At 48.6% G+C, this 26,258-nt stretch overlaps 2 protein-coding genes across 4 annotated transcripts in view; one reads left to right on the top strand and one right to left on the bottom strand.

The window, feature by feature from the left end:
- LOC140715705 (splicing factor U2AF 65 kDa subunit-like) overlaps positions 1-24,107 on the top strand; it is a 61,761-nt gene extending 37,654 nt beyond the window's left edge. Inside the window, exons 8-14 of the mRNA XM_073028075.1 lie at positions 17-133; positions 10,774-10,912; positions 11,195-11,274; positions 12,130-12,252; positions 14,481-14,567; positions 22,329-22,577; positions 23,381-24,107. Of these exons, the coding sequence (XP_072884176.1) occupies positions 17-133; positions 10,774-10,912; positions 11,195-11,274; positions 12,130-12,252; positions 14,481-14,567; positions 22,329-22,577; positions 23,381-23,515 (930 nt within the window). The 3' untranslated portion in view covers positions 23,516-24,107. The remainder of the gene's footprint in view (positions 1-16; positions 134-10,773; positions 10,913-11,194; positions 11,275-12,129; positions 12,253-14,480; positions 14,568-22,328; positions 22,578-23,380) is intronic.
- A 267-nt stretch (positions 24,108-24,374) lies between these two features.
- Positions 24,375-26,258, bottom strand: part of epn1a (epsin 1a) — a 47,502-nt gene continuing 45,618 nt past the window's right edge. For all 3 annotated transcript variants that reach the window (XM_073028722.1, XM_073028724.1, XM_073028721.1), the window contains one exon: positions 24,375-25,457. In XM_073028722.1, coding sequence (XP_072884823.1) covers positions 25,246-25,457 — 212 coding nt within the window. In that variant the 3' untranslated portion in view covers positions 24,375-25,245. The remainder of the gene's footprint in view (positions 25,458-26,258) is intronic.

The following is a 26,258-nucleotide window of genomic DNA, read 5'->3' as shown; positions in this document are numbered from 1 at the left end:
TCTCACTCCCAAATAGGAGGCGATGGCAGACTTCTTCAACGCACAGATGCGTTTGGCTGCCCTCTCCCAAGCAGCGGGCAACCCTGTACTGGCCGTGCAGATCAACCAGGATAAGAACTTCGCCTTCCTCGAGGTAAGAAGAGAGTCTGGGGGTGGGCGGGCCGGCATTGTGGATTTCGAGTGAGGGGCGTCTGTCTGTTCTACCCCGATATGATAGTCCTATCTGCCAAAGCATTCTGTAAACTGCTCTGCCCGTGACCACAGGAAACCTCAGATGTGAACACAGGTCAGCACATCACAGAAACCAGCCTCACCTCTGTCTACACTTCCCAATGCCTTGGTAATGCAGCTGACTGCTACACCACTGTGATGCCCATGTTCTGAGGGTGTACTGTGGTCCCAGATTCTCCCACAACTGGAAACATCCACGCCACGTCCAGTCTATCTAGGCCTTCCAGTATTCGATAGGTTTCAATGAGATTCCCCTGCCCCCATTTCTGTAAACTCCCGTGAAGCCAGGCCGAGAGCCATCAAACACTCCTCATAAGTTAACTCTTTCATTCCAACATAATTTTTGTGAATGTCATCTGTACTGTCTCCAATGCCAGTGAATCAACTACTGTCTCCAATGCCAGTGAATCAACTACTGTCTCCAATGCCAGTGAATCATCTGTACTGTCTCCAATGCCAGTGAATCATCTGTACTGTCTCCAATGCCAGTGAATCAACTACTGTCTCCAATGCCAGTGAATCAACTACTGTCCCCAATGCCAGTGAATCAGCTGTACTGTCCCCAATGCCAGTGAATCAGCTGTACTGTCCCCAATGCCAGTGAATCAGCTGTACTGTCCCCAATGCCAGTGAATCAGCTGTACTGTCCCCAGTGCCAGTGAATCAGCTGTACTGTCCCCAGTGCCAGTGAATCAGCTGTACTGTCCCCAGTGCCAGTGAATCAACTGTACTGTCCCCAGTGCCAGTGAATCAGCTGTACTGTCCCCAGTGCCAGTGAATCAGCTGTACTGTCCCCAGTGCCAGTGAATCAGCTGCACTGTCCCCAGTGCCAGTGAATCAGCTGCACTGTCCCCAGTGCCAGTGAATCAACTGTACTGTCCCCAGTGCCAGTGAATCAACTGTACTGTCTCCAATGCCCTTTATTTCTTAAATAAAGGGCCCAAAACTGCTCCCAGTACTCCAAATGTGGTCTGACCAATACCTTATAAAGCCTCAGCATTACATTGCAAGTCCTCTTGAAACGTTTGGTAACATTGTCTTCCTTACTGCAGAGTGAAGCTGTAATCTATGTTTTCTTTGTCTGTGAGCCTGCGATATGGCAGCGTAAGTTGTCGTGTTGCATTTCAAAATTGTGTTTAATGTCATTTGCACGAGGTCAAAGTACATTTATTATTAAAGTACGTACACAGTATTCTGTGATACTCCCTGATATTCCTGATATTTCCTGATATTCACAGTATTCCCTGATATTCGTCCTGAACCCTGAGTTCATGTGTCCACAGGGACAATGAAAAACTACGGTAGTACCAAAAGATGGTTCTCGCCCTCAGTCTACCTCGTCGTGACCCTTGCACCTTATTGTCTGCCTGCACTGCCCTTTCTCTGTAACTGAAACACTTCATTCTGTTATTGTTTTCCCTCGTTCTCCAATGCACTGTGTAGTGATCTGATTGGTATGAACAGTGTGCAAAACGAATTTTTTTACGTATCTTAGTAGATGTGACAATAGTAAACCAATTCCAATAAGCACAGGAACAGGAGTTCATTTGGCCCATGAGCCGGCTCCACCTTTGAAAAGAATCACAACTGATCTGGCCATTGACTCAGCTCCACCTACCTGCCTTGTCCCCATAATAACCCTGAATTCCTCTGCTATTCAAAAATCTGTCTAACTGTGTCTTAAATATATTTGATGAGATAGCCCCAACTACTTCATTGGGCAGAGAATTCACAGATTTTCTATCATCTGGGAAGAGCCTCTCCTCATCTCTGTCCTTAATCTATTTCCCTGAATATTGAGGCTACCTCCCCTCGTACTTATTCAAACCAAATGTTCAAATGTTGAAATCCAACCCACATCTACTACCTCTGCTGGCAGTTTGTTCCCCGTAAACTGTTCACCTTTCACTCTTAACCCATGACTTCACACCCAACCTCAGTGGAAAAAACCTGTCTGCATTTACCCTATCCATACCCCTCATAATTTTGTACACCTCTATCAAATCTCTCCTCAGTCTTCTACGTTCTAGGGAATAAAGTTCTAACCTACTCAGTCTTTCCCTATAACACAGATCCTCAATCCTGGCAACATCTTTTGTATATTTTCTCTGCACTCTTTCAATCTTATCGATATCTTCCCTGTAGATAGGTGACCAAAACTGCACACAATACTCCAAATTAGACCTCATCAACGTGTTATACAGCTTCAGTATAACATTCCATCTCCTGTACTCTATTATTATAAAGGCCGGTGTGCCAAAAGCTCTTTACCATGAGACATAGGAGCAAAATTTAGGTGATTTGACCCATCAGACATTGCATTTCCCTTCTTTACCAGTGACTGAACCTGCACGTTAACCTGCACAAAGACTCACAAGGCCTCTGATTTCTGAATTTTCCTCCCCATATAGGAAATACTCAACTGTTTCATTTCTTCTAGTGAAGTACACGACCATACCATTTCCAACACTATACTCCATTTGCGACTTCTTTGTGCGTTCTCCTAATCTGTTCAAGTCCCTCTGCACCCTCTCTGCTTTCTCAAAACTATCTGCCCCTCCACCTACCTTCATATCATCCGCAAACTTGGCCACAAATCCATCAATTCTGTCATCTACATCATTGACAAGTTACGTGAAAAGAAACAGTTACAACACCAATCCCAGTGGATCACCTCTAGTCACCAGCAACCAGCCAGAAAAGATTCCCTTTCTTCCCATACTTTGCCTCCTGCCAGTTGGCCAATCATCTTCGACCCGTGATGGCAGATTTGGTTACGGTCATTTTATTAGAGATAAGATTGAAGCAGGAAGAATTTCTCTGTCTCCTTCCTGCACTCTGACTCATTGAGATAGGGCCCACTATGGTGTCCTTATAGATGGGGTTAGAGTAGATTCTGCCCTCGTGTTCTTGAGTGTACCGGGAGCAGCCTAGGAGGCTGAGGGTGAAAATTTCTGACGCACCATCCAGGCATTGCTTCTTTCTGCGTGCTGCTGCCATCAGGAAGCAGGTACAGGAGCCTCAGGTCCCACGCCACCAGGCTCACGAACAGTTATTACCCCTCAACAATCAGGAAGCAGGTACAGGAGCCTCAGGTCCCACGCCACCAGGCTCACGAACAGTTATTACCCTTCAACCATCAGGAAGCAGGTACAGGAGCCTCAGGTCCCACGCCACCAGGCTCACGAACAGTTATTACCCTTCAACCATCAGGAAGCAGGGACAGGAGCCTCAGGTCCCACGCCACCAGGCTCACGAACAGTTATTACCCCTCAACTATCAGGAAAGAGGTACAGGAGCCTCAGGACTCCTGCCACCAGGCTCACGGACAGTTATTACCCTTCAACCATCAGGAAGCAGGTACAGGAGCCTCAGGTCCCACGCCACCAGGCTCACGAACAGTTATTACCCCTCAACCATCAGGAAGCAGGTACAGGAGCCTCAGGTCCCACGCCTCCAGGCTCACGAACAGTTATTACCCCTCAACAATCCGGAAGGAGGTACAGGAGCCTCAGGTCCCACGCCACCAGGCTCACGAACAGTTATTACCCCTCAACCATCAGGAAGCAGGTACAGGAGCCTCAGGACCCACACCTCCAGGTACAGGGACAGTTATTACCCCTCAACCATTAGGAAAGAGGTACAGGAGCCTCGGGTCCCACGCCACCAGGCTCACGAACAGTTATTACCCCTCAACTATCAGGAAAGAGGTACAGGAGCCTCAGGTCCCACGCCACCAGGCTCACGAACAGTTATTACCCCTCAACTATCAGGAAAGAGGTACAGGAGCCTCAGGACTCCTGCCACCAGGCTCACGGACAGTTATTACCCTTCAACCATCAGGAAGCAGGTACAGGAGCCTCAGGTCCCACGCCACCAGGCTCACGGACAGTTATTACCCCTCAACCATCAGGAAGCAGGTACAGGAGCCTCAGGTCCCACGCCACCAGGCTCACGAACAGTTATTACCCCTCAACCATCAGGAAGCAGGTACAGGAGCCTCAGGTCCCACGCCACCAGGCTCATGAACAGTTATTACCCCTCAACCATCAGGAAGCAGGTACAGGAGCCTCAGGTCCCACGCCACCAGGCTCACGAACAGTTATTACCCCTCAACCATCAGGAAGCAGGTACAGGAGCCTCAGGTCCTACGCCACCAGGCTCACGAACAGTTATTACCCCTCAACCATCAGGAAGCAGGTACAGGAGCCTCAGGTCCCACGCCACCAGGCTCACGAACAGTTAATACCCCTCAACCATCAGGAAGCAGGTACAGGAGCCTCAGGTCCCACGCCACCAGGCTCACGAACAGTTATTACCCCTCAACCATCAGGAAGCAGGTACAGGAGCCTCAGGTCCCACACCACCAGGCTCACGAACAGTTATTACCCCTCAACTATCAGGAAAGAGGTACAGGAGCCTCAGGTCCCACGCCACCAGGCTCACGAACAGTTATTACCCCTCAACTTTCAGGAAAGAGGTACAGGAGCCTCAGGTCCCACGCCACCAGGCTCACGAACAGTTATTACCCTTCAACCATCAGGAAGCAGGTACAGGAGCCTCAGGTCCCACGCCACCAGGCTCACGGACAGTTATTACCCTTCAACCATCAGGAAGCAGGTACAGGAGCCTCAGGTCCCACGCCACCAGGCTCACGAACAGTTATTACCCCTCAACCATCAGGAAGCAGGTACAGGAGCCTCAGGTCCCACGCCACCAGGCTCACGGACAGTTATTACCCCTCAACCATCAGGAAGCAGGTACAGGAGCCTCAGGTCCCACGCCACCAGGCTCACGGACAGTTATTACCCTTCAACCATCAGGAAGCAGGTACAGGAGCCTCAGGTCCCACGCCACCAGGCTCACGAACAGTTATTACCCTTCAACCATCAGGAAGCAGGTACAGGAGCCTCAGGTCCCACGCCACCAGGCTCACGAACAGTTATTACCCTTCAACCATCAGGCTCCTGAATCGGGATAACTTCACTCAGCTCAACCTTGAACTGTTCCCACAACTTCATCAGTCCTGCTGAAGGGTCTCGGCGCGAAATGTCGACTGTACTCTTTTCCATAGGTGCTGCCTGGCCTGTTGAACTCCTTCACCATTTTGTTTGTGTTGTTCTAGCATCTGTAAATTTTCTCTTGTTTGTGTATGGACTTACTTTCAAGGCTCTGTCTCATATTCTTGGTATTTATTTTGTATTTATTATGAATATTTCTTTTTGTACAATTTTTGCATATTTTTTTGCATTTTGCACAGTAGTTGAATCCCCAAGTTGTTGCAGTCCTTTATTGATTCTATTATGGATTACTTGAGTATGCCTGCAGGAAAATGAATCTCATGAGAGAGATCTCATACGACAAATTACAGAATAGGCGTAATGGACAGAACATACACAAACAGGCTGGAGCGGTCCTATCTCTACGCATGAGTGCACGAGGAGATAAGCATCCTGAAACCTCAAGAAGAAAGATGGCCCAGCATGGCTTAGCACATCCGTTGATCATCAGTGCTTTCTTTCAGAAAACAGGCTGCTATTGTTTAACGAAGTGTTTTTCATACTTTATCACTGCTTAGCAAACCCCAATTTTAATCCTAGTCTAATCATGGGACAATTTACAATGACCAATTAACCTACCAACGGATACATTCTTTGGACTGTGGGATAGAATAGGAACACTTGGAGGAAACCTGTGCTGCCACGCGGCAGCAATTAAACCCAGGTTGCTGACACTGTAAAGTGTGTGCTGGCCACTACGCTACCATGTTCCCCCATGGTATCTTACGTGGACATTTAAAATTCAGAAAGGGTTAGATAAGATGGGGACAGGAAAGTTGTAGATGAGTCTCTCCCCATTAGTGTTATTTACCTGGTGTGTTGCAGACAAAGCATTGTTGAGGATTCCCACTACCGTCAGGAAGAAGGGACAGGAGCATCTGGACTAGGACTGCCATACTGGGTAACAGCTCCTTCCAGTCAGCTGTCCGTATCCGCAGGGGTTTGGTTCCGAGACCCCCCCCCCAGCCGATGCTCAAGTCCTGTGTATAAAATGGCGTAGTGTTTGCATATAACCTACGCACATCCTCCCGTCTACTTTAAATCGCCGATGCCGATTCTCCCATTATCTTTAAGTTCTTGAGGCTGTAGCCCTTTACAGAGCTAGCCAGCCATCCCTACTTAAACTCCTTAAACTTCCTTAAACTCCTTCCTTTTGCTCACAACACAAGTAGCGAATGAACGAGACACGATGTGAACAATGCTCAAACAATCATCTCCAGATTACAGTACTTTATGCTCCCTCTTAGCCTTTCAGGAATTGCTTTTTAGGAGCCTTTTTTTTCCAATCTCAATCTGTGGTTGGTTGAATCTGCGATGCGGAGGGCTGACTGTATATAGCTAGGGAGTCTAAGACTTCTGCATAATACTGCAGTAATTTTATATATTGTACCACACTGGCACTCTGGCACCAAAAAAAGACAAGTTTCATGACATGAGAGTGACAAGCCTGATTCTGATACGGATCTCTATTGTGGACTGAGTGGAAAGGGGGCAGGGAGAGGGGAATCATGGTTAGGAATAGGGGAAGGGAGAGTGGGAAGCACCAGAGAGACATCTGTAATGATCAATAAACTAATTGTCTGGAATCAAATGCCCTTGCCTGGTGTCTCAGAGCTGTGTGTGTCTGCACCTGCTCCACCCCTCACTCTTCTGTACCTCTGCGTACAGGAGTGAGATTTGCCAACTAGTGGAGTGGTGCCGCAGCAACAACTTGGCACTCAATGTCAGTAAGACGAAAGAGCTGATTGTGGACTTAGTGAAGGGTAAAGACAAGGAACACATACCAATCCTCATAGAGGGATCAGAAGTGGAGAGAGTGAGCAGCTTCAAATTCCTGGGTGTCAAGATCTCTGAGGATCTAACCTGGTCCCAACATATCGATATAGTTATAAAGAAGGCAAGACAGTGGCTATACTTCATCAGGAGTTTGAAGAGATTTGGCAAGTCAGCAAATACACTCAAAAACTTCTATAGATGTACCGTGAAGAGCATCACTGTCTGGTATGGAGGGGCTACTGCACAGTACAAAAAGGAGCTGCAGAGGGTTGTAAATCTAGTCAGCTCCATCACGTACTAGCCTACAAAGAACCTAGGACACTTTCAAGGAGCGGTGTCTCAGAAAGGCAGCGTCCATTATTAAGGACGTCCAGCACCCAGGACATTCCCTTTTCTCACTGTTACCATCAGGTAGGAGGTACAGAAGCCTGAAGCCACACAGTGATTCAGGAACAGCTTCTTCCCCTCTGCCATCTGATTCCGAAATGGACATTGAACCCATGGACACTGCCTCACTTTTTTAATATACAGTATTTCTGTGGGGTTTTTTTGCACTTTTTTAATCTACCGTAGATTCCGGATTATAAGCCGCTACTTTCCCCCCACATTTTGAACAGCTTTGAACTCTGCGGCCTATAATCCAGAGCGGCTAATACATGGTTTTTTTTCATGCCGCCTCGTAAACATTTTGCCTCGTAACAGTAGACCAATAAAATTGATGAGTAGTTCACAGAGGTCCAATTAAATTGTACGATAAATCAAGCGCACTTTCACAATTAAATTATTGTAAATCAGTCATTTGTACTCACCCTCATCAACATGGAAAACACTCGAAGAAAAGCAAGACCCGAGCGCATCAGACCCGATTAGACCCGAGCGCGTTACGCGAGCGCGTCAGACCCGAGCGCATCAGACCCGATTAGACCCGATCGCGTTACGCGAGCGCATCAGACCCGAGCGCGTCAGACCCGAGCGAAAACACTGCTTTTAAGTTAAAGGCGATCAATAACTTTTCCTGGTAGGCTGCAGTATATATATTTTTACCAGTCGCTAGGAGATATTGGAATGTTGTTCATGCTGTTCAGTAAAAAAGTATATGCAACGTAATTTGTGTTACCGATACGTATGTATATTTAAAAGTAGCGGTGCGGCCTTTACAATTAAAAAATTGATTTTATTTCTAAAATTAGAGCCAGCGGCTTTTAATCAGGTGCGCTCTGTAGTCCGGAATCTACGGTATTATACTACAATTGATTTACTTATATAATTTTCTCTCTCTGCTAGATTATGTATTGCATTGAGCAGCTGCTGCTAAGTTAACAAATTTCATGTCACATGCCGGTGATAATAAACTATGTTCCACACCCTCACCACTCCTAACATCCTTTGCTGCCACCAGATTTACAAACTCACTCTCTGCTGCATGTTGACAGGTACAGTACTATGCAAAAGCCATAGACATGCCAGTATGCGCTGAAAATTTCTGCGCAGTATTGTACTCTGCCGCCACCGAGGTCTGGTCAGTAGGACAGCGAAGCCGTTTACCTGTGCTGTGCACTACATGCATTTTGAATTCATTCTATTAACTTATGGTAATATTTTGGTTTATGTGTTGTGTGTGATTATATGTTTTGTGGTTGTGTATTTACATACAGTCAGGTGACAATGCACTTCAACTTGAGATCGCACTGGGAGTATCTGTCCCAGACAGTAGAGAATCTGTGGAATTCTCTGCCCAGGGATGCATTAGAAGCTACCTCATCAAATATGTTTAATACACACAGACTTTTGCAAAGCAGGGGAATTCAGGGATTTAGTAGGTGGAGCTGAGTCCACATCCAGATCAGCCGTGATCACCTAATCCTGTTTCTTGTGTGTTCTTCTCTTTCTGGACCCCTTGCAAATTGGAATCAGGTTTACTATCACTGACGTAAGTATTTTGCGGCAGCAGTACAATGTAGTACATAAAAATTACTCTGTTGCAATACAAAATACAAGTATTGCAAAAGGAATAGTGAGGAATTGTTCCTGGGTTGACGGACCAGTCAGAAATCTGGTAGTGGACAGGAAGAGTCATTGAGTGTGGGTTTTCAGGCTCCTGTACCACCACCCTGATGGCATAATTTTCTGGGTGGAAAGGGTCCTTGGTGATGGATGCCGTCACTTTGAGGCTCCGCCTTCTCAAGGTGGCCTCATCATTCAAGGGATTGAGCTCAAGAGCTGCAAAGTAATATTGCAGATCTATAAAACCCTGGTTAGACTGCACTTAGTATGGCTCTGCTTGCCTCATTACATGAAACTGTAGAGAGGGTGCAGAGGAGATTTACCAGGATGCTGCCTTAATCAGAGGGCATGCCCTATGAGGAAAGGTTGAACGAGCCAGGGGTTTTCTCTTTGGAGCAGAGGAGGATGAGGGGTGATTGTTAAAGTTGTGTGCAGTGATAAGAGGCATCAGTGGACAGCCAGAGGCTTTATGAGAAGACATGCTGTTAAGGTGATTGTGTAAAATAACTTTACTCTGATACTCCTCCTGCAGAGTGGTGAGTGTGTGGAATGCCCTGGTAGTTGAGACAGAATGATTAGAGACTCTTAGATAGGCACATCGATGATAGAAAAATGGAGGGAAGAGTTAGATTGATGGTGGAGTAGGTTAACATTGTGTGCTGAAGGGCTTGTGCTGTTGCTGGAATGTTCTATGCTTTTGGTCATCAGATATTCCTAAATTTAGAGGTACAGCACTGAGCAGGCCCTTCCAACCCTCGAGCCCCTCGACTTAACACTAGCCTTCCACAGGACAATGAACCTACTTCAAACTGTGGGGACGGGGGACCCACATCCTCATGAAGAGAAGGTAGAACTCCGAACTCTGGGCTGCCCTGAGCTGTAATAGTCATGCTGACATGGCAAGTGACAGGGAACTGACCTGAACTGGAACTAACTCCTTTCTGAGACAGAAGCCACTGTGAAGCGGGTTAAAGGTGCCTTCCTGATTAGACAGCCTATGAAACAAGGCAGACAATCTTGATGTACACTGCCATGGTACAGGCTCACAAAGAAACCACAGATTACATTTTAAGTTGGTAGTTACACTGGCAAATGCAATGTTATTTGGACAGGATTGGTATATAAAAGCAAGGATGTAATGCTGAGGCTTTATAAGGTACTGGTGAGGTCTCATGTGGAGTACTGGGAGCAGTTTTGGGCCCCTTATTGAAGAAAGGATGTGCTGGCATTGAAGAGGGTTCAAAGAAGGTTCATGAAAATTATCCCAGCAACGAAAGGGTTAACATGTGAGGAGTGTTTGGCTCTAGCCCTGTACTCATGGAAGTTTATAAGAATGAGAGGGGGAGGGGATCTCATTGAAAGGCCTAGATAGAATGGATGTGGAGAGGATGTTTCTTATGGTGAGGGATCTAGGACTAGTATTGACGGACGTCCTTTTAGAACCGAGATGAGAAATTTCTTTAGGCGGGGGGGTGACTGTGGAATGCATTGCTTTAAATATGCTCAAAGGAGGCTTGGCCTCCGTGGTGCCCAGTGACGGAAGTTGATAGGTTCTTGATTAGTAATGGCATCAGTGGTTATGGGCAGAAGGCAGGAGAATGGGGTTGAGAGAGATAATAAATCAGGCATGATGGAATGGTGTGGCAGACTCAATGGCCTAATGCTGCACCTATGTCTTACGGTTTCTCCATTTCCCTGCTAGTTCCGATCAGTAGATGAAACCACACAGGCGATGGCTTTCGATGGGATCATATTTCAAGGGCAGTCACTGAAAATACGTCGTCCACATGACTACCAGCCGCTTCCAGGGATGTCTGAAAATCCCTCTGTCTATGTACCAGGTAAGTGTAGGGGGTTCTGGGTGTGGAGAGAAACCTGGTGGGTTTAGAGGGAATGGGGTCCCTATGGTTTAGATCAAGGGTTCCCAACATTTTTTCTGCCATAGACCAACCATTAAGCAAGGGGTCTATGGACCCTGGGTTGAGAACCTGATCAGGAGGTGGGGTCCCAGCAGGTTTAGAGGGTGCGGGAGGAGGGGGGCTTCTATGGGATTTTTAAAAGATGGATGGGTTACAAAGAGATGGAGGTGTGCAAGGGCAGTGTTGACCTCTCTGTCCGTACAGGTGTGGTGTCCACTGTCGTCCCTGACTCTCCCCACAAGCTCTTCATCGGTGGCTTGCCGAACTACCTTAACGATGACCAGGTATGCTCTTGTATCATCTGTCTGCCCTTCCAGTGTCTACTGTCCCTGCTGCCTCATTCACATTGCTCTACTTCTCCACCACACCCCACTACCATTGCTGCTTCACACAGAGGCTTATTAACAGTCTGACTCTGCCTGTCTGTGGAATGCAGTATACCCAAGATGTGGAGGGAGCTCCTCTCAGTGTCTGACTCCGGGAGTGTGTGATGGGACGGTGTGGCGGGAGCTCCTCTCAGTGTCTGACTCCGGGAGTGTGTGATGGGACGGTGTGGCGGGAGCTCCTCTCAGTGTCTGACTCCGGGAGTGTGTGATGGGACGGTATGGAGGGAGATTCACTCTGTGTCTGACCCCGGGAGTGTGTGATGGGACGGTGTGGAGGGTGATTCGCTCTGTGTCTGACCCCAGGAGTGTGTGATTGGACGGTGTGGAGGGAGATTCACTCTGTGTCGACCCCGCGAGTGTGTGATGGGACGGTGTGGAGGGCGATTCGCTCTGTGTCTGACCCCGGGAGTGTGTGATGGGACGGTGTGGAGGGAGATTCACTCTGTGTCTGACCCCGGGAATGTGTGATGGGACGGTGTGGAGGGAGATTCGCTCTGTGTCTGACCCCGGGAGTGTGCGATGGGACGGTGTGGAGGGATATTCACTCTGTGTCTGACCCCGGGAGTGTGTGATGGGACGGTGTGGAGGGAGATTCACTCTATGTTTGACCCCGGGAGTGTGTGATGGGACGGTGTGGAGGGAGATTCACTCTGTGTCTGACCCCGGGAGTGTGTGATGGGATGGTGTGGAGGGGGTTCATCTCTTTCAGCCGGCCCTGCTGACATGTCCTGTCACCCCTCCCTCCCACAATAGGTTAAAGAGCTGCTGACGTCGTTCGGACCGCTCAAGGCCTTTAACCTTGTAAAGGACAGTGCCACTGGCCTCTCCAAAGGCTATGCCTTCTGCGAATATGTGGACATTAACGTCACAGATCAGGTATAGTGGTGATGTGGGGACTGGGGTGCTTTGCTGATGGTGGGCTTAACGAGGGGCAGGGAGTTGTGTTTCCAAGGCCCCCACTTCAGAAGGTTCACTCGTCCATCCTCACAGGGGGCCTATAGTGCTTAAATCCAGTGCCCAACAAAGAGGTCTCTCTCTGCTATTACCCCTCATTTTCTCTGTTACAAAAGGAGTTTGTATCCCATTAGAGGTGGCTTTTCTGCCATTGCCTCTGTTTTCTTTCTGTCATTCCCATTAACCTTGTTACGGAGGGACTCTCCCTCGTTATCTGTGCTACCAAAGGGAGTCTGTCGCTCATTATCATCAGAGAAAGCAAAGTCTCTGCCACATAATGTCCGTCTGTTCTCTGCACATCCGTGTTTCTGTCTAACCACTCCTTAAACACCTTATCACATCTGCCTCCACCACCACCTCTGGCAGTATATTCCAGACACCCACTGCTGACTTTAAAAAAAAAACTTACCGACCCCAAAAGGGCATTTCCACCCTGGGGAAAAAGATACTGACTGTCTTTATCTGTGCCTTTCATAATCTCATAAACTTCTCTCAGATCTCCCCTCAGCCTCAGTCACTCTGGAGAAAACAACCCAAGTTTGTCCACCCTCTCCTTCTAGCTTGTGCCCTCACATGCAGGCGGCATCCCGGTGAACCTCTTGTGCACCTTCTTCAAAGCCCTCACACACTTCCTGTTAAAGAGTAACCAGATCTAAACACAATACTGAGTGTGGTCTTACCAGAGTTTTGTACAGCTGCAACGTGACTTCCTGATGATTAAATTCGTTGTCCCACCAAGCCTGTTTTGTCACCCTATTAACCTGTGTACCCGCTTTCAGGGAGTCATCGACTTTGTCTGTCCAGGAACAGAGCGTTAAACCGCAGATACACACTTCCCAGTACAGAGGGAGTGGCACTGCCTGGGGAAATGTATATACTCGGGGAATGGAGTGTTAAACCGCAGATACACACTCCCCGGTACTGAGGGAGTGTCACACTGTCTGGGGAGATGTATATACTCAGGGAATGGAGTGTTAAACCACAGACACAGCCTCCCCGGTACTGAGGGAGTGTCACACTGTCTGGGGGGATGTATATACCCGGGGAATGGAGTGTTAAACCACAGACACTCACTCCCCGGTACTGAGGGAGTGTCACACTGTCTGGGGAGATGTATATACCCGGGGGATGGAGTGTTAAACCACAGACACAGCCTCCCCGGTACTGAGGGAGTGTCACTCTGTCTGGGGAGATGTATATACCCGGGGGATGGAGTGTTAAACCACAGACACTCACTCCCCGGTACTGAGGGAGTGTCACTCTGTCTGGGGAGATGTATATACTCGGGGAATGGAGTGTTAAACCACAGACACACTCTCCCCGGTACTGAGGGAGTGTCACACTGTCTGGGGAGATGTATATACCCGGGGGATGGAGTGTTAAACCACAGACACAGCCTCCCCGGTACTGAGGGAGTGTCACTCTGTCTGGGGAGATGTATATACCCGGGGGATGGAGTGTTAAACCACAGACACTCACTCCCCGGTACTGAGGGAGTGTCACACTGTCTGGGGAGATGTATATACTCGGGGAATGGAGTGTTAAACCACAGACACTCACTCCCCGGTACTGAGGGAGTGTCACACTGTCTGGGGAGATGTATATACCCGGGGGATGGAGTGTTAAACCACCGACACACACTCCCCGATACTGAGGGAGTGTCACTCTGTCTGGGGAGATGTATATACTCGGGGAATGGAGTGTTAAACCACAGACACACTCTCCCCGGTACTGAGGGAGTGTCACACTGTCGGGGGAGATGTATGTACTCCAGGACCAGAGTGTTCAACCCCAGGCCCCATCGCTCGGGATTTTGTGTCGCTATCTGCACATCTTTGCTTTTTTTCCTTGCGTCGACACAATGGTCACTTTGTTTCTTCTTCTTCTCCCCATTCACTGGTTCTGCAGACCATCGATCGAAGGCCGCATTGGAAAATCACAGCGTTTCCACCTCCCACACTCCCCCTACTCCTCTGTAGCTAAATGGCGCGCCCCACCGACCTCAGGAACTAAGTGGTGTCCTTCTCTCTCCCCCCCACCTCACTTCCTGCACCACCTCCACAATCAAAACTGCCCCCATCTGACAAAACCGGATTCCTAACCCCGTCCCGACTCCCACCCATCCCCTCCCACCTTCCTTCTCTCCACAGGCCATCGCAGGGCTTAACGGCATGCAGCTTGGAGATAAGAAGCTCATCGTCCAGCGGGCCAGCGTCGGGGCGAAGAACGCCACGCCGGTAGGCAACTGAATCTCGTGGGGTAGGGGTATCAGGCTGGCACTGTGGAGGAGGAAGGGAGATGTAGTCCTGTGGGGTTGTTGAAAATAGAGGGAACTCGGGACGGAGTCACAGATGCAGCGATTTTAAAGTTATATCACGTTAACATCACAACCCTCTCCCCCCCGAGGATAGTTGATAATTTAAGTTTGTCATAGAGTTGTAACAAATAGACTCTTTGCTACCAAGTATGGACTAACTCTTTATGTAAAATTGCAATGTAATATCCTGTAAAACTCACAAAATAAGATTAAATTCTGTCACATTATGATCATTCTTTCCCCCCTCCCCCAAGGCTAGTTGCTAACATAATTATCATAGAACCATACAGCAGTGAAAGGGTCTTTCCAAGTGTGGAGTAACCAATGTTTATACATTGTTTCATAGTGTTTACTTAAGGTTGCAATGTAACTCGTTTTAAATTTTATGATGTTATGATCACTCTTCCCCCAAGGGTTGTAAAGAGAGGGATTCAGTAATCAGTGTTATGGTAAGGTTGCACTGTAATCACCTGTTAAGGGTGCAGCATAACTCTCTGTAAAATTCTGTCACATTGTGATCACTCATTTCCCTCTCCCACCCCCCAACAAAGCCCCAAGATCATTATATATCTGCTACGATGAATCCATTCTCAGAATGGAGGAGCAACACCTCGTATTCCATCAAAGTAGTCCCCAACCTGAGCACATGAACATCGATTTCTGCCTCTGCCTTCCCTCCTCTTCTGTTCTCCACTCTGGTCTCTTCCTTCTCCTCCTCACCTCCCCGGGTGCCCCTCCTCCTTCCCTTTCATCCAGGGTTCACTCTCCTTTCAGATTCCTCATTCTTCAGCCCTTTCCACCTGTCACATCCCAGCTTCTTTCTTCATTCACCCATCCAGCTTGCTCTCCTTCCCTCCCCCAACTTCCTTATTCAGGCATCTTCCCCCTTTCCAGTCTGAGCTCACACCATCGACTGTTCATCCATTTTCATAGATGCTGCCTGACCTGCTGAGTTTCTCCAGCATTTTGCTCTGAAACACTCCCATAATTTGACCACTGTCCCCCCACTAAAAGTGTCACAGAGCTCCTCAGCCCACCCAGAAGCAGGCCCTTCACTATAGTGACTTTGTGTAGCTAATGTCCTGTTAAACTTGCAATATTACTTGGTGTTGCATTCAGTCACAGTGGCCAGCTCGTTACGGTATTGGCACTGAGTGGTCGTGCTGCTCTGCAGGTATAGAAATTTCCCCTCATCTCTCTTCTAAACAGCTAGAGGCTGTGTCCTTTGGTCTTGGACTTCCCCACCACCACAGGAATTTTCCTCTCCACATCCACTCTATCCAGGCATTTCAATACTTATTTATTTAGATGTACAGCACTGTGTGAGCCCTTGGAGCCAAGCCACCCCACCCCAGCAACCCACAACTCCAATCAACCCTAACGTAACCAGTTAACCTACCTATGGGACTGTGGGAGGAAACCGGAGCACCGGGAAAACCCCACACATTCCATGGGGAGGGCGACAGGGACTCCTTACAGACCAGCTCCAGCATTGAACTCCAGACACTGGAACACCGGAAGTTGTAAGAGCATTGTGCTATCCACTACACTACTGTGGCCCTCAAATTCTGAGGGTGTGCACTCCAGTCCTAGACTCCCCCACTGTAGGAAACATCCTCTCCATTTCCACTGTATTGAGGACTTTAATATTTGATAGGTCTTCTAAACTCCAGTGAGTACAGGCCTGGAGCCATCAAACACTGTTCGTACATTAACCCTTTGCTTCCTGGAATAATTTTCATGCACATCCTCTGGACTCTCTCCAATGCCAGTGCATCCTTACTGAAATAAGGAACACAAAACTGCTCCCAGTACTCCAAATGTGGTCTGACTAGCGCCTTATGGCCTTATGAAGCCTCAGCATTACAGCCTTGCTTTTATTTTCATGTCCTCTCAATGTTTGGTAACATCATCTAACGTACTACCGAGTGAAGCTGTAATCTGTGGTTTCTTTGAGTGCCGCCGCCATGGCAACGTAAATCAAGATTGCATTTCAAAACCGTTTATTGTCATTTGCATGACGTCAAAATACATTTATTATTAAAGTATGTACACAGTATACAACCCCGAGATTCGTCCTGAACCCTGAGTTCATGTGCCCACAGGGACAATGAAAAACTAGTACCAAAAGATGGTTCTCGCCCTCAGTCTACCTCGTCGTGACCCTTGCACCTTGTTGTCTGCCTGCACTGCCCTTTCTCTGTAACTGAAACACTTCATTCTGCTTTCTGTTATTGTTTTCCCTTGTTCTGCCTCGATGCACTGTGTAATGATCTGATCTGTATGCAAGACAAGATTTTCACTATCTCGGTACATGTGGCAATGATATTCCAATTCTAATACCAATTCTGTAAATAAAGTATAACAATTCAATATTTACCAGGGATATGGAGAACCAAGAGGTCAGTACTGAGTGTGTAAATACTTTTAGGGTGTTCAGCAGTCAAGGGGGAGGAAGTGTTTGACCTCCTAATGAGTATTATGGTTGATAAGTTCCCAGGACCTGATGGGATTTACCCCAGGTTATTGAAGGAGGCAAGAGACTAGATTGCTGGGCCCTTGACCAGTATCTTCATGTCTCGGAGGACTGTCGAGTGGTTAATGTTGTGCCTCTATTTAAGAAGGGAGCAAGGAAAAATCCTGAAAACTGTAGACTGGAGAGTCTCACATCAGTTGTAGAGGAAGAGGGTAGTGGTTGAAGGGACTGGACGTCTGTAATAAGTGGTGTTCCGCAGGGATCTGTGTCGGGTCCTGGGCTGTTTGTGATGTTTATAAATGACCCAAATGAAATTGTAGATGGGTCAGTTGTGGATAGTGTAGAAGACTGCCAAAGCAATATAGATCAGTTGCAGATAGGGGCAGAGAAATGGCAGCTGGAGTTTAACCCAGGGAAATGTGAAGTGTTGCTGAGCAGAGAGATCTTGGGATCCATGGAAGTGGCTACACAGGTCGATAAGGTGGTTAAGAAGGCTTTTATTAGTGGAGGCACTGAGTTTGAAAGTCGGGAGGTTATGTTGCAACTTTATAAAACTCTGGTTAGGCCAGAATCGTACACAGTTCTGGTCACCCCACCGTAGGGTTTGGAGAGGGGGCAGAAGAGGTTTACCAGGACGCTGCCTGGTTTAGAGGGCGTGTGCTGTCACGAGAGGCTGGATAAACTCGAGTTGTTTTCTCTGGAGCAGCGGAGGCTGAGGGTTGATCTGATAGAGGTTTGCAAGATCATGAGAGGCACAGAGTGGACAGAGAGTATGTCTGTTTCGCAGAGTCTAATGCATTGAAGGGGGTGAGGGGTGCGTTTGCCCGGAACGTGCTGCTGGTATGGTAGAGGCAAATATATTGGCAGGTTTTAAGATTAGTTTGGATAGGCACAAGGATGTAAGGAAGATGGAGGGACATGGACATGGTGTAGCTAAGATGGATTAGTGTTTGGGTGTTGTTGATTTGCTCTGTAGACGATTGTGGGCCAAATGGTCTGTGGCCGTGCTGTACTGGGGGCATCGCTGTGTGATTGTATGTTTTATACACAGAGTGTGGATGCATGGAACTTCCTGCCAGGGTGGTGGTAGAGGCAGGTACATGGATGATAGAAAAATAGAGGGAGGGAAAGGACAGATTAATTTTAGAGTAGCTTAAATTGTCAGCATAACATTGTGGGCCGGAGGGCCTGTACTTTGCTGTACTGGTCTGTTTTATGTTCTGCATGTTTCCCTGAAAGTGGAGTCACAGGTACACAGGATGGTGAAGAAGGCGTTTGGCATGCTGGCCTTCATGAATCAGGCAGTAAGTACAGGAGTTGATGTATATTGAGGCTGAACTTGGTGCTCAGTTCTGGCTACTCTGCTGTCGGAAAGATACCATTGAGCAGGAAAGACTGCAGAGGAGATTTGAGAGGATGTTGTCAAGACTAGAGTGGCAGTGTTACCGACAGAGGGTGGGCAAGTTGGGACTTTACAGAGGTGTATAAAACCACGAGGGGCACAGATAGGGCGAATGTGCAGTCTTTTCCCTAGGGTTGGGCAATCAAGAACCAGAGGGCACAGGTTTGAGGGGAGAGGAGTGGTGGGTCTATGGAATGAGCTGCTAGAGGTGGTGGCTGAGGCACTTTGCCCCTCATCTCTGTTCTGAAGAGACACCCTGTATTCTGAGACTGTGCCCTCTGGTATCAAGTCCCTTTCCAGTTCGAAACTCGTCAGGCCGCACTGACACAGAAGCAGAGATGGGCTATTTGGCCATCAGGTCTGCTCCACCATTGTTTTAATAGCTGATCCAATTCCCTCTCAGCCTCAATCTCCTGCCTCCTCCACGCATCTCATCATGCCCTGACTAATCAAGAATCACCATTCCCTGGCTAAAGAAATTCCTACTCACCTCCGTTCTAAATGGACACCCCTCGAGGCTGTGCCCCTCTGGTCCTAGACTCCCCCACCATAGGAAACATCCTCTCCACATCCACTCTCTCTGTCCTCTGGTCTTAGACTCCCCCACCAACATCCTCTCCACATCCACTCTATATGTGTCCTCTGGTCCTAGACTCCCCCACCATAGGAAACATCCTCTCCACATCCACTCTATCTGTGTCCTCTGGTCCTAGACTCCCCCACCATAGGAAACATCCTCTCCACATCCACTCTATCTGTGTCCACTGGTCCTAGACTCCCCCACTATAGGAAACATTCTCTCAACATCCACTCTCTCTGTCCTCTGGTCCTAGACTCCCCCACCAACATCCTCTCCACATCCACTCTATATGTGTCCTCTGGTCCTAGACTCCCCCACCATAGGAAACATCCTCTCCACATCCACTCTATCTGTGTCCTCTGGTCCTAGACTCCCCCACTATAGGAAACATCCTCTCCACATCCACTTTCTCTGTCCTCTGGTCCTAGACTCCCCCACCAACATCCTCTCCACATCCACTCTCTCTGTCCTCTGGTCCTAGATTCCCCCACCAACATCCTCTCCACATCCACTCTATCAAGGCCTTTGAACGTTCGGTAAGTTTCAATGAGATCCCCCCCATCAGTCTGCACTGCTCCATGGCAAACAATCCAAATTTGTCCACCTCCTGCCCTCTAATCCAGGCAGCATCCTGGTGAACCTCTTGTGCTCCCACCCCGCACACACACCCTTCCTGTAATGGGGAGACCAGGACTGTACACAATACTCCTGACCAGCTTTATGCATCTGGAAGGCGACTTCCCGACTCTCATACTCATCAGCCCGACCGATGAAGACAAGCGACTCGTACGCCTTCTTTCCCACCTGCCTACTTGTTTGGCTATTATGGACTTGGAGATACAGTGAAAATCTTGTCTTGCATACTGTTCATTCAGATCAGATCATTACACAGTGCACTAAGGTAGAACAAGTTAAAATAACAGAAAGCAGAATAAAGTGTTAGAGTTACAGAGAAAGGGCAGTGCAGGCAGACAACAAGGGGCAAGGGTCACGACGAGGTAGATCGTGAGGTCAAAAGTCTGTCTTATCGTACTGGGGTCCGTTCAATAGTCTGATAACAGCCGGGTAGAAGCTGTCTTATCGTACTGGGGGAACGTTCAATAGTCTGATAACAGCGGGGTAGAAGCTGTCTTATCGTACTGGGGGACCGTTCAATAGTCTGATAACAGCGGGGTAGAAGCTGTCTTATCGTACTGGGGGACCGTTCAATAGTCTGATAACAGCGGGGTAGATGCTGTCTTATCGTACTGGGGACCGTTCAATAGTCTGATAACAGCGGGGTAGAAGCTGTCTTATCGTACTGGGGACCGTTCAATAGTCTGATAACAGTGGGGTAGAAGCTGTCTTATCGTACTGGGGGACCGTTCAATAGTCTGATAACAGCGGGGTAGAAGCTGTCTTATCGTACTGAGGGACCGTTCAATAGTCTGATAACAGCGGGGTAGAAGATGTCTTATCGTACTGGGGGACCGTTCAATAGTCTGATAACAGCGGGGTAGAAGCTGTCTTATCGTACTGGGGACCGTTCAATAGACTGATAACAGCGGGGTAGATGCTGTCTTATCGTAGTGGGGGACCGTTCAATAGTCTGATAACAGTGGGGTAGAAGCTGTCTTATCGTACTGGGGGACCGTTCAATAGTCTGATAACAGCGGGGTAGAAGCTGTCTTATCGTACTGGGGACCGTTCAATAGACTGATAACAGCGGGGTAGATGCTGTCTTATCGTAGTGGGGGACCGTTCAATAGTCTGATAACAGTGGGGTAGAAGCTGTCTTATCGTACTGGGGGACCGTTCAATAGTCTGATAACAGCGGGGTAGAAGCTGTCTTATCGTACTGGGGACCGTTCAATAGTCTGATAACAGCGGGGTAGAAGCTGTCTTATCGTACTGGGGACCGTTCAATAGTCTGATAACAGCGGGGTAGAAGCTGTCTTATCGTACTGGGGACCGTTCAATAGTCTGATAACAGCGGGGTAGAAGCTGTCTTATCGTACTGGGGGACCGTTCAATAGTTTGATAACAGCGGGGTAGAAGCTGTCTTATCGTACTGGGGGACCGTTCAATAGTTTGATAACAGCGGGGTAGAAGCTGTCTTATCGTACTGGGGGACCGTTCAATAGTCTGATAACAGCGGGGTAGAAGCTGTCTTATCGTACTGGGGACCGTTCAATAGTCTGATAACAGCGGGGTAGAAGCTGTCTTATCGTACTGGGGACCGTTCAATAGTCTGATAACAGCGGGGTAGAAGCTGTCTTATCGTACTGGGGACCGTTCAATAGTCTGATAACAGCGGGGTAGAAGCTGTCTTATCGTACTGGGGACCGTTCAATAGTCTGATAACAGCGGGGTAGAAGCTGTCTTATCGTACTGGGGACCGTTCAATAGTCTGATAACAGCGGGGTAGAAGCTGTCTTATCGTACTGGGGGACCGTTCAATAGTCTGATAACAGCGGGGTAGAAGCTGTCTTATCGTACTGGGGACCGTTCAATAGTCTGATAACAGCGGGGTAGAAGCTGTCTTATCGTACTGGGGACCGTTCAATAGTCTGATAACAGCGGGGTAGAAGCTGTCTTATCGTACTGGGGACCGTTCAATAGTCTGATAACAGCGGGGTAGAAGCTGTCCTCGAGCCTGGTGGGACGTGCTTTCAGGCTTTTGTATCTTCTCGCTGATGGAGGCGGGGGGGGGGGGGGGGGGGGGGAGGGAGAGGAAATGTCCTTGTTGGATGGGGAGTCTTTGATTATGCTGGCTTCTTTGCCAATGGGGTGAGAAGGCACCTATTTAACAATAGCCTTAACATATAGACTCGTTACTGAGGTCAACGGAATTAACTCCACCCCAAGTTGTAATAGTGTTGCACTAACTGGAACTGTACTGACTTTGAACTCTGAACAAGCCTGTTCTGCCCATTACACACAAAACCAATGGCTACTGACCCCCATATGCCTTTGACCTGTGTGTGGGTGGGGGGGCCCACGTCGTCACGATGAGAATGTATAACTCCTTACAGACAGCGTTGTTGGCGCAGCTGCAGTAATAAAATTATGCTAACTGTGCCAGTGGTGAGGTGTGGAGATGGTCCTTTGGGATGCTTAAATTCGGAAAACACTAACTTGTCTCACTTGCTCCTTCTCTTCCCCACCCACACCTGCCTTTTTGTCCTCTTTCCCGCCACCCCCCACCCTCCATCCCCTCCCCCCACCCCCTCCTACCTCCCAGAACACAATAAACCAGACTCCAGTCACCCTCCAAGTGCCGGGGCTGGTGTCGACGCAGGTACAGATGGCGGGCATGCCCACCGAAGTCCTGTGTCTCATGAACATGATCACGCCCGAGGAGCTCATTGACGATGAGGAGTACGAGGAGATCGTGGAGGATGTCCGCGAGGAGTGCAGCAAGTATGGCGTGGTCAAGTCTATCGAGATTCCCCGGCCCATTGATGGCCTCGAGGTGCCGGGCTGTGGCAAGGTGAGTCTGCACTGCCTGGGTTCCCCCTCCACTGCAATCCCCCATGTCCCCTCCATCTGCTCATTGCCTGCCTTGGTGTGGATGTTTTTGTTCAATGATTGCCTCTCGAATAGCAGAACTACTCTGTCTGCTCCACCATTCCATCATAGCTGATAATTATCCCTCTCAGCCCCATTCTCCTGCCTTCTCCCCATGGTGCCCTGACTAATCAAGAACCTCCACCTTAAATATATCCAATGACTTGGTCTTCACAGCAATTTGTGGCAATGAATTCCACCGATTCACCACCCTCTGTTTAAAGGAATCCTCCATCTCTTTTCTAAATGGACATGCACCTATTCTGAGGTCGTGCTTTCTGATTCTAGACTCCCCCACTATAGGAAACATCCTCTCTGCATCCACTCTATCTGTGTCCTCTGGTCCTAGACTCCCCCACTATAGGAAACATCCTCTCTGCATCCACTCTATCTAGGCCTTTTAATATTCAATAGGTTTCAATGAGATCCCTCCTCATTTTTCTAAACTCCAGGGCCATCAAACACTCTTTGGGTTAATAATACCTGATCTGTGTGCCAAACCATGTGGACGTGTCCCTAGCTAGTCTTTGGTTTTCTGAAATCATATCCTTAACAGTCATCTCCAGTGTTAACTGACAGGTGACTCATCATTCCTCAGTTTTAATCCTTTCCCATTCTGAATACGGTTCTGCGGAGACCATGGTGCTGGACTCTGGAATGGAGAGGTGGGTGAAGCGGAATATCCTGATCTGATCTCTCCTGAATGTTTCTCCCTTCTACCTGCAGATCTTCGTGGAGTTTGTCTCGATCCTGGACTGCCAGAAAGCCATGCAGGGCCTGGCTGGCCGCAAGTTCGCCAACAGAGTGGTGGTGACCAAATACTGCGAGCCCGATTGCTACCATCGCCGCGATTTTTGGTAGATCCCTGACCTCTCCCCTCCGTTACTGGCTCGAGTCACAGTCTGTCATTTTTGTAAGGATCTCCATCCTGCTTCTGTTAATACACCCCCCACGATTGTCTCCCTCTCCCACCCCCCTTCTCTCTCTCCATCTATTTTGTAAGCCATTTTGTGGGGGTAGAGGAGGGTGGGGGGATCTTCTGTGTGTAGCAGGCAGCTGAGGTTCTCCCAGTGCCCCCCCCCCCCCCCAACTGTCTGTGATTCGTTCCAGGTCAGGAAATGGGAAGGAAAGGAGGGAGCTGGGGATGTGGAGGAGTTTGTGGTTGGCAGCAGTTCTGAGATTGAGGTGTTACCTTTTCTTCACCCCTCTCTCTCCTCCCCCAGAGAGACATGTTCCTTTGGGACAGTGGCTCTTCCTCCCCACAATAACCTGTACACCCTCAGCTGGCAAGGGGTCGTGGGAGAATGAGAAGAGGCGGGGTGGGAGCTGTTGAAATGTCCGGGGGGGGGGGGGTGGGGGGGGGGTTGGCACAGAGCGAGGCAGAGGGGTGTGCGAAGGTGCGTTTTCTGTTTTTACTGATTCATAATAAAATCAACAATCTGTTTGAACTCTCCTTGTTTGTCAGTGAGGAGCCTGCACAGCTCTCTGCGCGAGTGTGTGTGAGAGAGAGAGATAAAGGTGTCTTTCATCTTGCCCATATGTGAAAACAGTGCCCAGGAAGTTTGGTGTGTTACTCTGTCCTGTTCATGATGAGATGTCATCTCTCCCTCACCTGGGGGTTTGGGGTTGGGGGAGATGTTGACAAAGTACCAAGTGTTCACAGCCTGTCATAATGAGAAACCCCTACGCTCCCTGTAACCCACGGCATGACACACACACATTGTGTAGATATATATATATTTATATTTATATATAGATTCTGATTTAATTAATTCTAATTCCTTTTACATCACTGGATTTACCACAGACAAGTTTTTCATTGTTCTAGAAAAGGAATGGTGATCACAGCGAACTCCTCCCTGCTGGAATCTCTCGACCGAAGGATCTCACCCCCCCCCCCAATCCACGCGCACGATTAGATAGACGTGAAATCTTACACCCAGGTGCCACGCAGACATGGCTCCCTACCCTCTGGGTTATTCCATGTAAATAGCATATTGCAATGGTGTGCCATCACTACTGGAGGGTGGGCCTTACTCTGCCATGTGGAGGAAGGGATGGCTGGTGATTAAACACACTGGGTCCCTTTTCAATCTTGCCCTCTGACCCTTGTCCAGCTGCTAGTTGCCCTCCAACACATGTTCCCTGCTGCCAGTCAACCCCATGGGAGGGAAGGGGAGACAGCTGTGCTGTGGAAGATGGTGAGACCGGCGATCAGTGTAGTTTGTCTGTTCTCACCCGTCACAATAAAATACTCTCCATATAGAGTCTTCACTTCCTCATGAGGGAGGTGGGTGGAATGAAAGGTGAGACTGCAGGGAGAGGGAGGTTGGAGGGGGTGTTAACCCGTGCGGGGCAGAGAGAATGGGAAGTTCTTTTAAAACGTTTAATCCCATTGTGGGTCCAACTCAGGGCTTCCAGCACCATCACCCCATCTGGGAGGGCTGTGGGAAAGATCCTCATAGATTAGAAGGGGCAGGAGAGATGGGGGAACCCACCAGAGGAGGCCATAACTGGGTACAGAGATTGATCCCCATAAAACCTGCAATCTTTCACCCCCAGTCCCGGATTTGGGGGGGGGTGGGTGCCAGTTATAGGAGGAAGGGGTTGGTGGTCCCGGCTGGGGGGTGCCCAAAGCCGTTCTGGGAGCCCAGCGTGGTGGGAGGGGGCAGCGGGGCACCCACCAGGGGGGAGAGCGTGGGGGTGGGGACAGGGCTGACTCTCAGCTGGTTCAGTGTCATAGCAGGGGTAGCAGTGGCTGTCGAACCAAAGGGGTTGGTGGTGGTGGCGTTGCTGGGACCTCCTGTAGGGTGGGAGAGACAGAAAAACAAGTTGTTAGATACAGCATTTCTTTACCCTTCCCACCCAACCCCCTATCACACGGTTCCCCACCAGCTGCCATTTTCCCAATCTAAGTCCTTCTGCAGATTCCTTGCTCCTCCACTATCTTGTATCAACCACAAAGCATCTTCTATATCGCTGACATATAACAAAAGGAATCAGTCCCAACACAGACCCCTTTGGAAAACCACTAGTTACCAGCAGCCAACTAGAAAAGGCTCCCTTTATTTACACTCTTTGCTCATGCCAATCAGCCACTGCTCTATCCATGCTAGAATCTTTCCTATAGTACAATGGACTCTTGTTAAGCAGCCTTGTTTGTGGCACCTTGTCAAAGGCCTCCTTAAAAAGCCCAGTAAACAACTGATTCTCCTTGTTACTTCCTCAAAGAATTCCAACAGAATTGTCCCCTTAAAGAAACCATGCTCCTCATCAACATCTTCCCAATCACTGACGTCACACTAAATCGCCTATAATTTCCTTTCTTCTGCCTGCCTCCCTCTCTTTTTAAAGAGAAGAATGATATTTGCAGTTTTCCAATCCTCAGGACCCATTCCAGAATCTAGTGATTTTTGAAAGATCATTACTAATGCCTCCTCAGTCTCTTCAGCCACCTCTTTCAGAATCCTGGTCCAGGTGATTAATCTACCTTCAGCTTCCCAAGTACCTTCTTAGTAATATTCAACAGGTTTCAATGAGATCTCTCCTCATTCTAAAATCCAGCGAGTAGTGTCCCAAACACTCCTCATGGGCTTTTAGTCCT

This window comes from Hemitrygon akajei, chromosome 24, assembly GCF_048418815.1.
Source record: "Hemitrygon akajei chromosome 24, sHemAka1.3, whole genome shotgun sequence".
In the NCBI taxonomy this organism is placed as follows: Eukaryota; Metazoa; Chordata; class Chondrichthyes; order Myliobatiformes; family Dasyatidae; genus Hemitrygon; species Hemitrygon akajei.
This window is presented reverse-complemented; position numbering and strand designations above follow the sequence as displayed.